The sequence below is a fragment of the Pseudorca crassidens genome, chromosome X, assembly GCF_039906515.1.
Source record: "Pseudorca crassidens isolate mPseCra1 chromosome X, mPseCra1.hap1, whole genome shotgun sequence".
Classification (NCBI taxonomy): Eukaryota; Metazoa; Chordata; class Mammalia; order Artiodactyla; family Delphinidae; genus Pseudorca; species Pseudorca crassidens.
The window spans coordinates 118,375,368-118,393,863 of NC_090317.1; the positions used below are offsets into that span (position 1 = coordinate 118,375,368).

The 18,496-nt window shown below is 41.3% G+C and overlaps 1 protein-coding gene across 3 annotated transcripts in view; it reads right to left on the reverse strand.

Moving 5' to 3' along the window:
* Positions 1–18,496, reverse strand: part of CDKL5 (cyclin dependent kinase like 5) — a 182,815-nt gene that overhangs the window by 13,643 nt on the left and 150,676 nt on the right. For all 3 annotated transcript variants that reach the window (XM_067724514.1, XM_067724512.1, XM_067724513.1), the window contains 5 exons: positions 16,376–16,527; positions 10,273–11,239; positions 5,461–5,562; positions 5,069–5,174; positions 1,250–1,373 (listed from right to left, as the gene is read on the reverse strand). In XM_067724514.1, coding sequence (XP_067580615.1) covers positions 1,250–1,373; positions 5,069–5,174; positions 5,461–5,562; positions 10,273–11,239; positions 16,376–16,527 — 1,451 coding nt within the window. The remainder of the gene's footprint in view (positions 1–1,249; positions 1,374–5,068; positions 5,175–5,460; positions 5,563–10,272; positions 11,240–16,375; positions 16,528–18,496) is intronic.

Genomic DNA, 18,496 nt, shown 5'->3' on the forward strand with positions numbered 1-18,496 from the left:
GGAGGTGCTATTCTTAGCCCATTTTACAGACAAGGAAACTGAGGGGCAGAGAACTGAAGGTCACATGGCCAAAAGGTGACACTAGTCAAGATATCCTATTTCCAGGGTCTAACCTCTGAGTCATTAATGTTAAAACTCTCATTTTATAAATAAGGCGATAGATATAAAGTATGCTTACAAAAGAAAAAGTATTTATAGCTTTAAGAAAACCGTTTTTATTATTGTAAAAATAAGTAAGTTATTTTCCGCATAGGGCATGGTAACACTGAAACCTTGATATAACCCTGCCAACAGGGTCCAAATTGTGTGAATTCTGGCAGTAAACAGCAGAGATGGAATCTGACAGATTGGTCTCGTTCTCAATTCAGTGAGTTACAATGAGGCACCATTTTATTCTCTTGGTGGGGAGCTTAGCAGCTGTTTGAAATACTTAAACACCCCTCACATCTAGATTCTGGGAAGTCTTTCTGGGGAGCTGAGAATATAAAGTCTACATTATTAAAAAAATAGTCCTACCCCTAAGACAAGATCTGCTAATGAGACTTGATGTATGTTATAATTCTCTCCTTAAATTTTTATTACACATGACACAAAGATTAAAGGATAAGCAAAACTGGCACATCATTTTATCCTCTGACTACCAGTACATTTTTGTGGTAGCATGAAGGGTTGTTCCCCTATTTCTCTCTTTTCACCCTGAATGAAAGTCAGGCGGCACAGAAGTACAGGACATGAGCTTCAGAGTCAGAATGCATCTAGGTCTAGATCCCGGCTCCCTCCTCCCTGTTTCTGGCTGTTCAGCACCAGGCAGGCTCCTTACCTTTTCTAAGCTGCAGTTTCCTCATCTGGAGAGTGGGAGGCACCCCTACTTCAAAGGCTGATTGTGAGTACTGAGTGAGACAGTGCACACAAAGAGCTAAGCAAAGTGTCTCCTACATGATTCAACAGCAACAAGTGGAGAAGACAGCAAAGGACATCAATCATGTCAGAAGAAGGCGATGGAAGACTTATGAGGTATGTACTGACCCAGGATATTTTCTTTCTTTTACATCGTATTTAATATAAATGGTGAACATGAAAGAAACTATTACAAATAATGACAAATCACATTTCCCTTATTAAACAATCTCTCTTTAGAAAGAAAGGCCTAGCAGGGGAAAGAACGCTAAAAAGTTTTATCCAGAATTTCTATGAAATCTAAAATCTACAATTAGAAAAAAGAAGAGTAAAAACAAGCTAAAATACCCACCATGGATCAAATGCTGGTTGTCTTTTTGAGTGATTAGTTCCAGAACTGCTTTCTGACGGTAGGGAAGAGACTCTGGTTGACACATTATTTTCATGGAAAGAATTATCTGGACGTGGAGATGGCACTGAATGAAGAAAAAGTAAGCCACTGATATACTCTTTTGGTTAAAGCAGTTCTCATGTTGTTCTATTGCACTTTCTCTCACACAAACAAAATAAACTAACAAAAAGATAAGTCAAAATCCTTATTTGCCCTTCATATAACTCGTATGTTTTCTGAGGCTGGAGGCATTCCAGGGAGCATTCCCCCCACCTCCAACTGCCTATGACAGTAACTTGCAAGGGTCAATTAACACCAGGCAATATATATTCAAGGCATAAATTGATGTATCAGCTGATAAACTGGAGAACATTGTAGGAGACTTAAAAGGTATGAATATGATCCCCATCTCCCTGTTTTGACATTCTTTTAAGTTGAGGCTTTCTTACATCATAGGCCCAACTACGTAAAATCTATTCTTAGTGTGAAGTGATTCTTAACAGTATGTGTACTGGAATACACAAACTACAGTTTAACCCTTGCCACTTGGGAGGTGGCATCAATTTTATATTTTTTAAAACTCAATTCCAAAGAAATTTGGTTATTTTTACAAAAATACTATTTTTCTCTAAGTTTTCAATCCAGGAATAAACAAAAAGACAAACCACAATGTATGTGAGTAAATACTTTTCTGCTTTTCTTTGGGAGGTGGATGGGTATTATCTTTTTCTATCAATTTCTAAGCTTGGTCATAAATGAAAATATATTGCAAATTTCATCACAAAAGGAATATACAGGCTGTATATAAAGACAAATGACACCATACTACTTGACTCTTGGCCAGCAGGACTGAAAATGGGAAATATACTAAAAAATCTGTCGTTTCAATGATACCACTAAATCTTTATCCAGTTAGATTTAGTAGCATGATTGAAACAAGCGATGTCTCCAAATGTTTCACCTAGTTAAATCTTTTCCTTCTATTTCTGGACTTTCTAAAATAAAAATGTTCTTCCTGCCAAACAGTGAAGTCGATTATGAGGGGCTTTGCTGATAGTAACCTAGTTAATTCACTTGCAATCAAAATAAAACCGTGTTTCTAGAAGTCAAGGACTAATTAATTAATTGAAAACTTAGTTAACATTTTAATATTAAAGTATACTCTCCAGACATCTATAGAAATAAAACATGTATGATCCACTTTGCACGTAAAACTTACAGTGAGAGAAGAAAAGACTTGCTTATATGTACACTACAATATTTTGTTTAATTAACTTTAAAAAAAAATTTTTATTTATTTTTGGCTGTGTTGGGTCTTCGTTGCTGCACGTGGGCTTTCTCTATTGTGGTGAATGGGGGCTACTCTTCATTGCGGTGCAAGGGCTTCTCATTGGGTGGCTTCTCTTGCTGTGGAGCATGGGCTCTAGGCACGTGGGCTCAGTGGCTGCGGCACGCAGGCCCTAGAGCGCGCGGGCTTCAGTAGTTGTGGTGCACGGGCTCAGTAGTTGTGACTCGTGGGCTCTAGGGCGCAGGCTCAGTAGTTGTGGTGCACGGGCTTAGTTGCTCCACGGCATGTGGGATCTTCGTGGACCAGGGCTTGAACCTGTGTCCCCTGCACTGGCAGGCGGATTCTTAACCACTGCGCCACCAGGGAAGTCCCATGTTTAATTAACTTTAATATGAATTAAAATTTTAGTCCCATAAGGTTCTAAAGTACCCATGGCATCAGAAAAAAGAATAATAAATGCATCAAAAGGCATATTCAATGCCTTATACTTTTCTCAAAGGTTGGGCTAGGAGGGAACAGAGTAGCCTAATCATTCAATATACATTATGTCCTGCATAACACTTGTATGCATTTATTTAGCTCAGGTTCCTAGTTAAAATGACCAAGCAGTTGTCCGTGTTACCCCCCAGTTCCTGCCCTTTCCAGCTGTCCTCCCAGATCAACAGAATAATGAGAAGGTGGGCAGTGTGGATGTGGCAACTGTAGAAGGTCGTGGTGACCTTTGAAGGAGGCTTTGAGAAGCTGAGCCTCACGGACTCAGGAGGCTTACTGAGTGGGCTTACTGCCAGTCTCACCACTAGGGTCTGAGGATTCCTGGGGGCTCCCACTCTATTACTACATAGCTCCTTAAAGGTGATACCTTTCTCTCTCAATCTGTCCTAAATCCATTCAGCCACTGAAACATCTGTTACAGGTGTCAAACATCAAAGCACATTTTTTGTTTTTTGTTTTTTGTTTTTTTTTATGGTATGCGGGCCTCTCACTGTCGTGGTCTCTCCCGTTTCGGAGCACAGGCTCCGGACGCGCAGGCTCAGCGGCCATGGCTCACGGGCCCAGCCACTCCGCGGTATGTGGGATCTTCCCGGGCCGGGGCGTGAACCCATGTCCCCTGCATCAGTAGGCGGACTCTCAACCACTGCACCACCAGGGAAGCCCAAAAGCACATTTTTAAGGTCATGCAAGTACACTTGAAGATTTTCTTTCATCCAATCAACAAATATTTATGAAATTGCCAGGCAGTGTGCTAGTCAATGACGGTAAAAGAGGAAAAGGTAAAGGGCCTTGTAACCTTGTGAGAGAGAAATGCAAACAAAGAATCAGTACCATGTGGTGTGTGTCATGTTAGAGACAGAGGGCCATGGGCGGAACAAAAGAGGGAACACTTCACTTCACCTAGGTGGGCAGGGAAGCCATCACACTGCAGAGGACCTCAAAGCAGAATCTCAAAAGGGACAGAAACAAGTTGTCCAAGCAGGGGGAGTACTGCATTCAGGTCAGAGGAGGGCACGGCCTGTGTGAGTCCCACAGGCTGGGCACCAGAGTGGAGGAGGAGGAGCTGGAGAGGATAGCAAGGGCCAGGGCAGAGAAAGTCTAGAATGCCATCTTAGGGAACTCAGATTTTGTCCTGATGCCAATGGGAAGTCACCAGAGGACTCTCAGCAGATGAGAGATAGAGGACTGGGGCTGGGGTGGAGGCAATGGATTGTCCTGCTGTATTTTTTTCCCTGTAGCATTTATTATCTTTTACTGCTCTATGTAATTATTACATTTAGTGTTGCTCTCTCCTCATGAGAATGTGAACTCTGTGAGGGTCGAGACCTTTGGCTGTCTTGTTCACTGATGTTCTAAATTAGAAGTGTCAGACATACAAGTGACATCGATAAATATTTTAAGACTTGGGACTTCCCTGGTGGTCCAGTGGTTAAGAATCCGCCTTCCAATGCAGGGGACGCAGGTTCAATTCCTGGTCGGGGAGCTAAGATCCCACATGCCGCAGGGCAACTAAGCCTGCGCGCTGCAACTACAGAGTCCACGCGCTCTGGAGCCTGCGCGCAACAACTAGAGAGAAGCCCCCGTGCCACAGTGAAGAGCCTGCGTGCCACAAAGAAAGATCCCGCGTGCCACAACTAAGACCTGACGCAGCCAAAAATAAATAAATTTAAAAATATATATGTTATGACTTAATCGAATGAATGAGTGGTGTGGTCAGAACACAGCTTCAGAAGGATCATTCCAGGGACCGTTTTGATGGTGACCTTAGAGACAGGGAGAGCAGTTGGGAGGCTACTCAAAGTACCCAAGTCAGAAGCCACAAGGGTCTGAACTAAGACAGAGGGAACCAAGGCAGGGAGACGAGGTGGAAGGCAGTAGTGCAGGTAAGAATGACACTTACCGGAAGTCAGGGCAGTGAAATGTAGGGGAGAGTGCAACCTGGATGTGTAGTGGGGGGGAGAGAAGAGAGGACCCTGATGGGTGCTAGGAGCTGGGTTTACCTCGGTAGAAGCTGCCAACTCTCCTCGGAACAGGATCATTGTACAGGTGTCTGTTTTCTTTGGGGACAGTGCCATCATCAGAGTGGGGGTCATGATACGCTCCACCCTGAGATAAAAAATAGGTTTACAAAAAGTAAACAACAGAGAGATAATGAGGCAACCTGTGAACGTAGAAAGGTGCTTAATTGATCTATAATTTACTCCGGGATCTATTTAAGAGAAAACTCAGAATTATGGCATGAGGAAAACTGCTTACTTTATAAGCCAGTTCGAATAATCTGTGGGAGATTGGGTACGAATAAATCTTACAAGGTAGACTGTAATGATGTTGAGTGACCAATCTTTACAGACATGTTCTATTGTACAAGGTAACAGCTCTAGAAAATTCAGACCTCAGACTTCTGCCGTGAATGGAATGAAGTGGTGCCTTCTCTGGAGGACTCCTTAACGGAAGGTCGCGCCACAGTCATCTCTGGAGGCAGTTGCTCTCCGGGCTGGAAGTCAAATTTCAAAGGATTTATAAGAGTGTCCTGTTCCTAGGGATGAAAATCACCTAAATCGCCATGGGTTTTATTTGGTATAACCAGTACCTTAACTGGCTAAAATTAAACATGTGAATTGGTTAAAACACAAATTGTCCTATAAAAGAGTGAATCATCTGATGAATGTAAAATAAGTCAAACAAATGTCACACAGATGGAAAGTGAAATTCTCATTAAAGTTAATGCAAGCAGGGAATGAATTACTCTGAAAATAGTTCAATTAATTATTAAAAATAAAGAAAATTATCTTCCTAATATCTAGAAAGTCATGGTCTGAGCAGCACTCAATTAGAATAGAGATTCTGTTAGTTAATCCAAAATTTCTCTAGCAGATTTTAGGCTGAGTTCTCAAAAAAGAACTACAGATGCAAAATTATATTTCATGAAGGACTTACATGGCAGATTAAGATGAAAACAAATGTTCTTTGGATATATCAAGGAATTGAATCAGTACCCTTAATAATTTGTCTTAAAAATTCCCTAACTACTGCAGTTTTTGTACTTAAGTTCTCTTCTTAATCTTCTCTAGGTTAAAAGTAAGTACTTATACTTCATGTATTTTCTTAATAATCACGACAGCACTCATCTCCGGAGACACTACCTATTTCTCTCAAGGAAGTGAGTCACAAGCTAAAAGCAGCCTTGGTCCACAGTCGTGTTCATTGAGGGGAAAAGTAGCATTTTCTACCCTCAGAAAAAAAAGATTAAGGAATAAAATTACCAAGCCATTCAGAGGAGCTAGCTGAATTGCATATCTGTATATTATGCACAGAAAATTATTTTGAGCCTTACATGGTGTGTCAAAACCAGTTTATTTGAGATTTAAAATATGGTTTTCTCTTTCTTCCCCTCACTCCCCAAATGTACTACGAAAGGATTCTGGGCAGGAAATTACCCAATGTAGCCTTTCTTCTTTCTACTTTGTGACAAGATCTCATTTGAATTTTATCACATGCATTGTTTACAAAGACCTCTACATCTAACATAAACTCTAAGCGACAGAGCCAGTCCAGTCCCCTTGCTCTTGAAGGTGCCTACAGTACTTTGCAGGAGAGTGATTCCCATCATTATTCACAGCTTCAGTTACTTTTCAAGCCATATGCCATCTTTGTGCCTTTAAACTTGTACTTTCTTGCAGCTTGGCACTGCATTTCCTGAACTGGACTTAAAATTCAGTAACAGTTGGATCTGTGTTTAGCCGACAGTTATTGTTTTATAATTAGCTTATTTCCACCATGTTCATGAAGCCTTTTCTCTAGCACTCTCAGAGAGCCAGTCCATTTGTCCATTTTCCAAGGTATAGTTGTTTTTTTTTTAACTTCTTCTCTATTTACACTATGCTTAATGCTAACACACTTTACTGGCTTTGACCTCCATGTAACATCTATGTGTAGCTGCCAGACTCTAGAGATCTTTCTAGGCCCTAAATGATCCCTTCTCTCTAGAGGGGCTCCTCTGACGACTGCTCTGACTCCAATCATGACATCTCCTACCCCTCCTTTCACCTGGGCCCCAGACAGTCTTTCCAACCTCATGGAGAACATCTCTGCATAGGGGCCCAGGGTCACTCTTCAACCTCAATATGTCAGCATGACATGATGCAAAAAGCTCTGGCCTACGGACCTGGACATTGCCTCAAGATCCCAGCTCCACCCTGAACTAGTTGGGTAAACTCGGGCAATCCACCTAACCTCTCAGAGCCTCAGCATGCTCATCTGTGCAATGGAGGGGTTGAATGAGGTGACTTCAAGTCCTCTCTTCTACTCTGAAAAGGAGCTCCAAGAAGAGAAACCTTGAAGGCTTCCTTTTTTCTATATTCAATCTTTCAATTCACAAGTCCCGTTTCTACTTCTGAGGGGTCTTTAGACCCACACTTTCTCTGTCTTCCCACTGGCACTGACTTAGTCCAGAACGTATTTCTCCTCACCCCACGCTTGGATTATTGCAAAAGCCACTCTAAATCTTGCATTTTTTCACTCAAGCCACGTGGCCCAAGTTGCAATCCCACAACTCACCATGCTACTTAATGTCTCAATTATCCTCCTTAATTTCCAGATACCCTTTTTGGCCCTCCCTCGAGCCTCTTTCCTGATGTCCACTCTACTTTCTTCCACTGGTGAAACCCCCAACATCTCAGAAGTTTCTGCTCAGATTCCACCCCTGCCCCCTGGGGGCCTCCTACAACCCCCCGCTGGGACTGTGCCACTCCCCTCTGTCCCTGTTCCCCTCTGCCCCTGCGGTGCACACAGCTCTAGCACAGTGTGGGCATGCAGCCTTACAGTATTATTACTACCTATCTATTGGCAAGTGTCATCCCACCACCTCCAGCCCATACATTCTAAGAGGACGGGGACCACATCTTTTTCATCAGAGCCTATCATTGTGCCTAGCTCAGTAAATGCCTGAATACGTCTTCATCCTTTAGCCACAAAACCTCTCTCCACATCTGAGCTCTAAGCAAGACCTTCAGTTGCTCCTAAAGCCACTTCTGATTGCTCCTGCTCACAATGACCTCTCCCTGTCCTCAAGTACCTTTTATAGCCAGTGCCACAGAAATGTGGTTCTTAATTAGTTCATTTTTATCATGTATAATTTAATCTTCCTTGAGAGAAGATAAATTTCTCAAGAGCAAGAACCCTGTCTCAGACTCTTTTGAGTGCCCAAGAATACCCAGCATAGAGAAGGTATTCAGCGCCTAAAGAACAGCCCCCATCATCCCAAAAGCAGTAGCAACAACTAAGACATTTACTCTGTGCCCGGCATAGGGCACACAGTGCTTTATACACCATGTTTAATCCTCACAACAACACTCAGATGAGGTATCAAGGCACAGAAAGATTATCACTTTCCCAAATTTACAGAGTTTGAAGCACACTGCAGGACTGGCTGCCGGGCTTTCCAGCTCAAGATCTTAGCTGCTTTGCTATACCAACTGCTCAGTTATTGACAGTCTCCCCCTCCCCAGCACTGATCTTGCTAAGCTTCCCACTGCACAGTCCATCTTATTTTCTGGAGCTCTGACACATGCCGATGAACCAATTTTTGTATCTTCTAAAAGGAGAGTACTTTTCCTACATGACACTCTTTTCTTCTTCTAACATTGGTTTTTCTCCACCTTCATTTCTTTGATGCAGGTGAATGTTTCATATCACGAAAATATAATTTTAAAAATATGTGTTCTGTTACAAGAATGCTGCTTCTTTTAAATAGGTTAGTGTCAGTTCTAGAGTCTGAAGATCAGTAAGATAGAGGCAGCATTATGCTAAAAACATTGCCTTGGGATTTAAAAACAACCCAAAAGACTGAAAATTAGCATTTATCCTGGCCTGAAGTTATATTTACCTATAGTTCTGGATAAATTTAAAACTTTTCAATTCAGTTAAGATATCGAGTAAGGTATTAGCAAAAGGGTTTGATTTAAGCAAATGTGGTTTGGAGAGATTAGAGAAAATTCCCATGAATTCACACTGAATTTTGAGAAAATTAAAAACTAACCCGTATAGCTGATGAATTCTGTAATAAATCAAACTAGGATTCTCTAATGCAAATCAAAACTACAATTAGGTACCACCTCATGCCGGTCAGAATGGCTATCAATAAAAAGTCTACAAATAACAAATGCTGGAGAGGGTATGGAGAAAAGGGAACCCTCCTACACTGCTACTGGGAATGTAAGTTGGTGTAGCCACTGTGGAAAACAGTATGGAGGTTCCTCAGAAAGCTAAAAATAGAGCTACCATATGATCCAGCAATCCCACTCCTGGGCATATATCTGGACAAAACCATAATTCAAAAAAATACATACACCCCTATGTTCACAGCAGCACTATTCACAATAGCCAAGACATGGAAATAACCTAAATGTCTATCGACAGAGGAATGGATAAAGAAGATGTGGTACATATATACAACGGAATACTAGTCAGCCATAAAACGAATGAAATAATGCCATTTGCAGCAACATGGATGCAACCAGAGAGTATCATATTAAGTGAATTAAGTCAGAAAGAGAAAGACAAATAACATATGATATCACTTACATGTGGAATCTAAAATACAACACAAATGAACCTATCTATGAAACAGAAACAAAATCAGGGACATAGAGGACAGACTGGTGGTTGCCAAGGGGGAGGGAGGTGAGAGAGGGTTGGATTGGGAGTTTGGGATTAGCAGATGCAAACTGGTATATACAGAATGGATAAACAACAAGGTCCTACTGTACAGCACAGGGAACTATATTCAATATCCTGTGATAAACCATAATGGAAAAGAATATGAAAAAGAATGTATATATATGTATAACTGAGTCACTTTGCTGTACAGCAATAATTAACACACTGTAATTCAACTATACTTCAATAAAAAATTAATGAAAAAAAATAGTACAAAATATGAACAAAATATGCCAGAAAGGAACATTTAAGAAAGGAAAACGGATTTTGAAAAAAAGCTTTCTGCGTTGAGTACTCAACAATTAGCTTAAGTAACTAAAAAAAATTTTTTTAACAGATTAGTCCTTCAAGTATTGCTTCCTTAAATGTGTCCTATCAAGAAAGTATGACCTCCTGCTGTAGGGACAACTGCACACTGACCCCATCACATCCCCGCACCACCTTTCCATGATGAGCCGACAGATCTGGTCAAGGTCCTAAGTTGTACCTGAGGTGATAAGAGCTGCAGGCTGTTGGCTCTGGCCGCCATCCCTTGCCCTACGCTCAAGCTTCCGTCCAAGCCTTTGGCTCTCACTTTGTCCCGGGTCACGTACATGGAATGCCTGTGTGGACGCTGCTGGGAGGAGAAGGGGCTGGTGTAGCCAAGCCCATACGAAAAGGATTCATGAGGCGCAGACAGCGAATGTGAATGGCTGCTGTCCATGTGATCGGGCAGCTTCAACTCCTCCATCGTCTTAGAATGCCTGGTTGTGGTTCGGCGTGAGTCAAGAGTGCCCTCACTTCGGTTATTTCTCCCCGAGGGGCTGAGCAAAGTTCTTGTGTCGCTGTGCCTGGTGAGGGTTGGGCTGGTGGGAGAGTTCAAGTCCAAACAGCTGGATGGGAAGTACCTACTGGTACTGGACTCTGCGATCTGGGCCCTGGCTTCGGAAAGGTTGCTCACAGACTTGGAGTCACTCAATGCCCCATGGCTTTTGGCCTTGGTCCTATAGGAAGGACTCCTAGAGGACTGGGGAATGGTGTCGATGTAGCTATGCCGACTCTGCTTTTCACTGGGCTGCAGCGTCCCGGCTTTGCTCTGAGAACTTTCCATAAATGAGTGCCGGTTCTGCTGAGATCTGCTGCTTGATTTGAGGTACTTCGTGCCCGGGCCTTCCGAAGGCTTTGGGTCAATATTAAAATCAAACTCTGTCTTTGATTTGGCTTCTTTTGGGCTGAGAAGGTGTGGTATGTTGTTGTTGGTCAGATCTTTGCTGGTAGGCCCAGGCTGGCTGCCCGCTTGGTAGGTTTTGGTGTGCATGGGACTAAGAGTAGCTCCAGCAAGGTTTCCGTTCAGGAAGCTTTCGTTGGCAGGAAGACCTTCATCAGCCCGGGGCAGACCCACACCTAGGTTCTGGATGTCCTTGCTGTTAGATCTATGATGAGACTGCAAAGCCGCACTTTTGCTGGCTTGGTTTCTATGTCAAAAATGAAAGAAGTATATCAGTTTCCCTCAAGAGCAGAGGCACAAAAAGTATCATTAGAACAAAAAAGAACAAATACCTAAAACACTGCAAAGACTAAAAACAGTAACTCTCTCAAACATGTGACTATAAATAACATGTAATCTATCAATAAGAATTAAGTTGCTTAGATCAAGTCACTCTGCCACAAAGCACTGGTCCTGATGAAGTGCTTTGGCATTCTTAAATGCTCAGCTAACTTACTGCCAACACAGCTTCTAACTGATAATCTGGGCAAACATGCTTTTGCTATGTTGGTGCTCACATGCGTGTGTACTGTAGAAAGCCTGCAAAGAAGAAGAGGGCTGAGCTATAGGCAAACTCTTTATGACTCTTTGTCTGCTTGAACATCAGAAGGAGACATTTAGACTTGCAGATCACTGTGTTCCTTGAACTTCGTTTTTATTTGTAAAACTCACAGCCTGCCTCAGAGATACACACTCACAGCACATACACACAAGCACCAATGTCTTTTGTCTTTAGCCTGTATAATCAACAAATGAGAATTCTACCAAGGTACTCAAGAAAAGAAAATGATACTCTGAAAAGAAGTGTGAACTGCCTAGTGAGGTTTGTTGGAAAACAGGATGATCAACGTTTATGTATTAGAGAAGCAGCAATACTCGGGGCATGTCAGTGTCAGATACCTCCTGTACACTAAACAGGAGCATGTCTCTAACTGGATCACAGGGATCTAAACAGGTAATTTCTCTCCAAAAGACATAATTTATTCTCTTCTTCATTTCACACTTCATTATTACAAATGGGCTGAGGCTTCATCTGGACTGAAATCTTTAGGACTGAAAGCTTCATTTCCTACTTGGTTTAAAATACAAAATATAAATCCTGAGGAAAACCCTGTCCTCTATTTGAAAGCTGAAGCTGACATCACAGCAAGGTCAGTTTGTTCTACTGTAACTATTTAAAGGACCAAATTGTGGTTTGAGATAGGTAAGAATGCTTTTAAATGAACAATAACTTACACAATTCCCTTTTTACTATGCATTCCAAAAAATTTGCTGCATAAATTGCTATTGCTAAAGACGGTTTGATCTGGGAGAGTTTTGTTCCCATTGCACACTAATTAGAGGAAAAGTCCCATTTTTTTCCCCTGTAGAGTGGTAATCTGTGAAACTATGCCTTCCTATTTTGTCTATGAGAATCCACTCGTTCAGGCATCAAAGGTAAGGGCCCTCATCCTTTCCTCCTACCTTGCAGAGGAGTGTTAAAAAGTATCTGATATCAAGCATGCCTGTAATAGTGTGGAAGGCCTCATCTCCAAAACGCACTTACTAATATCTCTCCCAATTGGGTCACAAAAATTGCAACATTAAATAAGGTCACTTAAATATGAGCTAACTGGCAGGATCAGAGGCCATGGATACTGACAACTGATTTGTCTGTCTTCTTCTGTCTTTTTCCGTGACTGTAACTACTGCCTCATCTTGATTTACAAGCAAAACCTAGAAAACCTACAAAAATAAGTGTTTTACGGTTTATCTAGGAATAATACAGAATATATTGCTGTTATTTTGGGTGAAGAAAATCAATTTTGTATAGTTTATTTCAACCTAAATAAAATGTGAATTTTGTTTAAAAAAGAAAAATATGAGCTAACTAAATGGCAGACCCAGAAAGAAATTACAAAGAAAGGAAAGTTTCACTTTCTGTTAAATGATGGTAACAGAGTCTATCTCCAGATCTATAGAGGACAGTCCTCATGTCAGGTTTTAAACCATTAGAGTTGTTTGTCAACTTACATCCTGGTAACTAAAATATCTCAGCAACTTCTCAAAAAACCCAAATGATGATAGACAGTCTCACCCATAAATAGATGTAAGTGTGTTGGTTATTTCCCACGTGCCCAACCCCCAGTCCATTCTCCATTCCTCTCTGCCCCAGCCTGGGTCTGGGGAACCCAACACTGAAGAGTGTCACCCAGCCTCCCTTGTCACCTAACTCCCAGTTGGGCTTAGCAGTGCAAGGGGCTGGGGGCTGTCTCCCCCGGCAGTGGCTCCCTGACTCAGATCATAGCTGTGCCTCTAGATTACAGCTCCCACAGGGTGGTTTCCCCTGCCTGGCTCCCCTGGACTCTCACAACCCTATTTCTTCCTCTTTCTCCTTCAGGCCTAGAGAGGGTAATCGCAGAGATAACTCATGCAGATGTTGTGAAATGTCCAAAGCTCCAAAGAGGACATCCAGAAAAGGGTAGAGAAGAGTGAAGATAGCTGCTACAGCTTTTGAAACTCTTGGAAACACTGCTCTCAATGTGGAGCACAAACCTACGTATGTTACGAAGAACATGTTCATAGTAACATAAGATATAATTTCTAATGTGAAAAGAGAGGCTATAAAGTTAAGGTGGAAACATTTGTCACAGAGTTAGGTTTCCCATAAATGTACAAAGTGCCTAAACCACTATTCTGAAAGTTTCTGTCTTGGTATTAATCTGAAGCCACTGAGCTCTGCACACAACTCTTACATCGAAAGGACATCATACTGTCTTCAAATTGGAGCTCTGCCAAAGCACAATAAAAAACTGCTTTAGAAATTCCATATATCTCTTTGACACACAACTGTAAGGAATCTGTGTTAAACTGCCAACCACTTAAGAGGATTTTATATATAAACCCTTCTTAAATGGTTGGCAGGATGGATAGATAGATGGTTAATTTCTAGTTAAAATAACTTTTCAAACCAAACATCAAAGACGCAAAACTACATTTTTATGGGGAAGACTGGCGAAGCAGGACTGCTGAGAGGGCAGTGTGTGGCAGGATGAAGCACCATCCCACCATGTCCAAGGTGAGCGGAACCTCAGGAGAGTATGAAGGAGACTTAGGCAAGGGCTAGGTAATGCAGAGTCCACTGCTTCTCCTACAGAGACATGAACGTGGAAGACAGAAGACAGGGTGTGTGAGGATATGTGTATGACGATACTTGTCTCAGGGACAAGGCAGGGCACCAACACGATATGGTGCCCTGAACATCTCTACAATGGTGCTAGGAAGTCCAACGGAGCCATGGTTTGTGCAGAATTAGCGTCCCCAACAAGAGCTTCCATGGAGGAAATATGGACCGTAGGCAAGCGTGGAGCAGAAATATTTCCAGATATGTGTAAACTGAGCTAATGGTTTCTTTCCTAGAGAAACCAGTTAGGACTGTTTCTTTAATATATTTAATACAGTGTCAAGACCTGAAAACAAATTCTTCCAGAGATTTTTATTTACTTATAATTCTTATTCTCATCTGCTTCAAAAGGAGATTTTGTAGGACTCCTCAAAAACCTATATGAACCATATCCTCATGGCCACACACATCCTCCTTGACAGATGCCTGAAGAGGGTTCCCAAGGAGAGCCATGGACCCCCATGGGGATTTCTCCCAAGTGAGTCATTACAGGATGAATACACAGGCCTCCTTTTATGGTATGGTTATACCACCCATCACTATAGCACAAATCAAAAATTTATCATCAGTCTACTGAACTTTCTATTGAGATCCTTCTTCTTTGCAAATGTAAACTAGAGGAGTCAAGTGACAATCAAGGTAGAAGGGAGACAAAAGCACCTGAACTGGGAGTGACCCCAGATAAGACACAGGCATAATGTGAACCTCCTAAACTCAAAGGAGCAACTGAAAGATGAATACTGGTCCTTGCCTTAGTGCACTGATCTCATGGAAACTGACAACAAAGTGAACACAAACTTGGCGAAATAGAATTTGAATCTCCTCCCAGGCCTCCTTGAAAACAAACAGGTAAGAGTGTTTTATAAGATGTGAGGGAAACAATGACCAAACCACTCATTTTAAACAGAGAACAGCTATAAAACACAATCACACCATCGCAGTTAAGCAGAGAAAATACAGGGTAAATGGTTATTGCTTATTTATAGATGCACTCACGGATCTAAAAAGTACCAGGTCTTAAGCTTTCAAAATTCCAATTGGTTAAAAATAATTGTTCAGGGCTTCCCTGGTGGCACAGTAGTTGAGAGTCCGCCTGCCGATGCAGGGGATGCGGGTTCGTGCCCCGGTCCGGGAAGATCCCATATGCCGCGGAGCGGCTGGGCCCGTGAGCCATGGCCACTGAGCCTGTGCGTCCGGAGCCTGTGCTCCACAACGGGGGAGACCACAACAGTGAGAGGCCCACGTACCACAAAAAAAAAATTAATAATAATTGTTCTATGTGGAGAGAAAGGGGGGATATGGGAAAAAACTTATATAAGAAAAGCTTCATATTAAGAATTATTGTTTTCTACTTCTCTTCTAATAGTAGATAAGATAAAACTATTTCCTATCTTCCATAATTTAAGCAATGCTAGATGACAAGACCAGCTTCTTGGAAGAGGAAGGAAGACAAGGAGAGGAAGGACCTGCCCCTGAAAATGCAGCCAACAGAATTAAGGAATGTCACTTTTGGGGAGAGAACCTGATTGCAGGGTCCAACTCCTTGTGCCCCTCCTTGCTTCCCCTGCCCCAGGAAATAGATGTTTTTTTAAAGATTATGCTGAAAATTACATTAGAAAGCATCCATTTTAATCACTATCTACCAAACTAACTTTACTATTTCTATATTCTTATTCTTATGAAAAACTAATTTCTCAACTCAATGATTAAAAGACAAGGGCAACAAAAACACAAGCCCCTGCTGTGGAGCCAGAACTACTTGGTTCAGTTGCAAAGGTTGTCCTAGGTGCCTTCCCACCCACCTGTGTTTGGCATCCTCCGCTCCCTTCAGGAATCCCTTTGCCCTCACCCATCCTTCTTCCTCCAGGAATCACCCCTGGGTCCCATGTACACAGGATCTTCTAGCTTATGAGGCCAGAAACCCCCTTAGTTGCTAACCCATGCTACCTTTCCCAGGGAATGCATAGGTTTCCCTTGGAAAATCTTGTAAAAGATAAAGTCTTTATGACCCACACAACTCTTTAATTATGGTTCTGAATCATGCAATAAGCATAAGAAAGATATTTCTGAATAAGGAGGGCTTTCCTTCTTTTCTCTAATTGCATCATTTAAGCAGCCACCTCCTCCACCTACTTGTAAGACCAATACTGCATCTGTATTTCCTTAAAAGGGAATATTTACCTATTAGACAAAGTGCTGCTTTCCACGTGGTAAGGTTTTCTTTTTGCTGACCTTGAAGGGGAGCGATCCAAAAGTCTCTGGGTTTGGAATGTAGGGTGATTCAAACACTGTTCTGTCAAGTATCTGTCAGCTGGGTCCAACTTCAGTAAATTCTTAGGAAATGAAGTTAGGATTGGAAAGAACATCACAAAGTCAAATTTAAATTGTAATAAAAACCGTATTTCTTTTCCTTATAAAAGAAATGCATGGTCATTGCAGAATATCTAGCAAACAGAGTTTAGTCCAAAAAAAATTTTTTTAAAGGACTATCTAAATCACCCATAACCTTACCATTGTTGTCCTCTGGGAATATGCCCTCCCAGCCCTTTAAAAAATACCATGTATACATTTTTTCTTTTCTAAAATCTGGCTTATATTATACAAATAAGTTTTGTATACTGTACTTTTCACTTACTAATCAAAAATATTGTTTACAACATAATTTAAACATCTAAAATATATTTTTATTTTTGGACGGAACATGCAGCTTGTGGGATCTTAGTTCCCTGACCAGGGATCGAACCCGAGCCCTCGGCAGTGAAAGCACGGAGTCCTAACCACTACACTGCCAGGGAATTCCCTAAAATATATTTTTAAATAAGTATATATTCATATCAAAGAATATACATTCTTCATCTTTTTCTTGTCCTCCTCTCTGGAGGCAGCCCATGGTACCAGCATCTTGTGAATCCTTCCACAGGTACTTTGTACATATCTCTATCTGCTCCTTTTATTTTATCCAAACAGTAGCATACACACAATAGGCTGCACTTAGCTTTCTTTCCACTCAACATTAGATCTTAAGAGATCATTCCATATCAGTAAACAGCCTCAATTTTAGATGTACGTTAGGCAGCATTTTGTTTTCCTTCTTTTAATATTGTGAACAATGATGCAACAAATAACTTTACAACATGTTTTAAATGACTACATGGAAGTTTGTGGTATGATTTATTTAATGATTTATTGTTGGATGTTTAGGTGGCTGCCACTTTGCACTATTATAATTAATGCTGTGATGTACACCTGAAACCGTTGCATATATCCATGATCCCTTGCATAGGATAAGTTCCCAGATATGGAACTGGTAGGTATGCAAACCCTTAAGGATTATCTTCTATGTGTTGCCAAATTACCCCCTAGGAAGGTTGTCTCAAATAGTACTTCTCTGAGCAATTGAGAGTCTACCAATTTCCTGGCACCCTCATCAATAATAGGCATTATCATTCTTTTTAGCACATACTTGTAAATTAGCTATTTAAAAAATGGTATCTCACAGCTGTTTTCATTCATATCTTTGATTAATAGTGAGGTTGAATATTTTTATGTTTACTTATATTCCTTCTTTTCATATTTTTCTATTTGTGTAATTTTCCTAATTTATTTGTATGTGTTCTTTATTAAAGTACTAATTTTTTTAACAACTAAAATGTTTTCTTCTAACATTATTTATCTGATTAGTAATTGGACAAGATTTTAAAAGGTGAATCATTATTAAAATTAATTGATTTTGGGGCTTCTCTGGTGGTGCAGTGGTTAAGAATCCGTCTGCCAATGGAGGGGACATGGGTTTGAGCCCTGGTCTGGGAAGATTCCACATGCCATGGAGCAACTAAGCCCGTGCGCTACAACTACTGAGCGCATGTGCCACAACTACTGAAGCCTGTGTGCCTAGAGCCTGTGCTCTGCAACAAGAGAAGCCACTGCAATGAGAAGCCCGCGCACCGCAAAGAAGAGTAGCCCCCTGCTCACTGCAACTACAGAAAGCCCGCAGGCAGCAACGAACACCCAACACAGCCAAAAATAAGTAAATAAACAAACAAACAAATAAATAAATTTATTTTAAAAGTTAATTGAGTTTTATTGATAAGTTAGGCAAATACATAAAGAAGCATAACCTACATAACCTAACACAACTCAATAGAGCACACTGACATTTGTTCTTTTGAGTGATGGGCATTTTCCCTCAGAGAAAGGAAAAAGGGTGAAATTCCAGCATGCCCAAATGCGTCTCTAGCTCACTTTCATTGGCTTTGCCCACAGTCAATTTCTTTGTGATCCACTACTGAACAGTGAGAACAA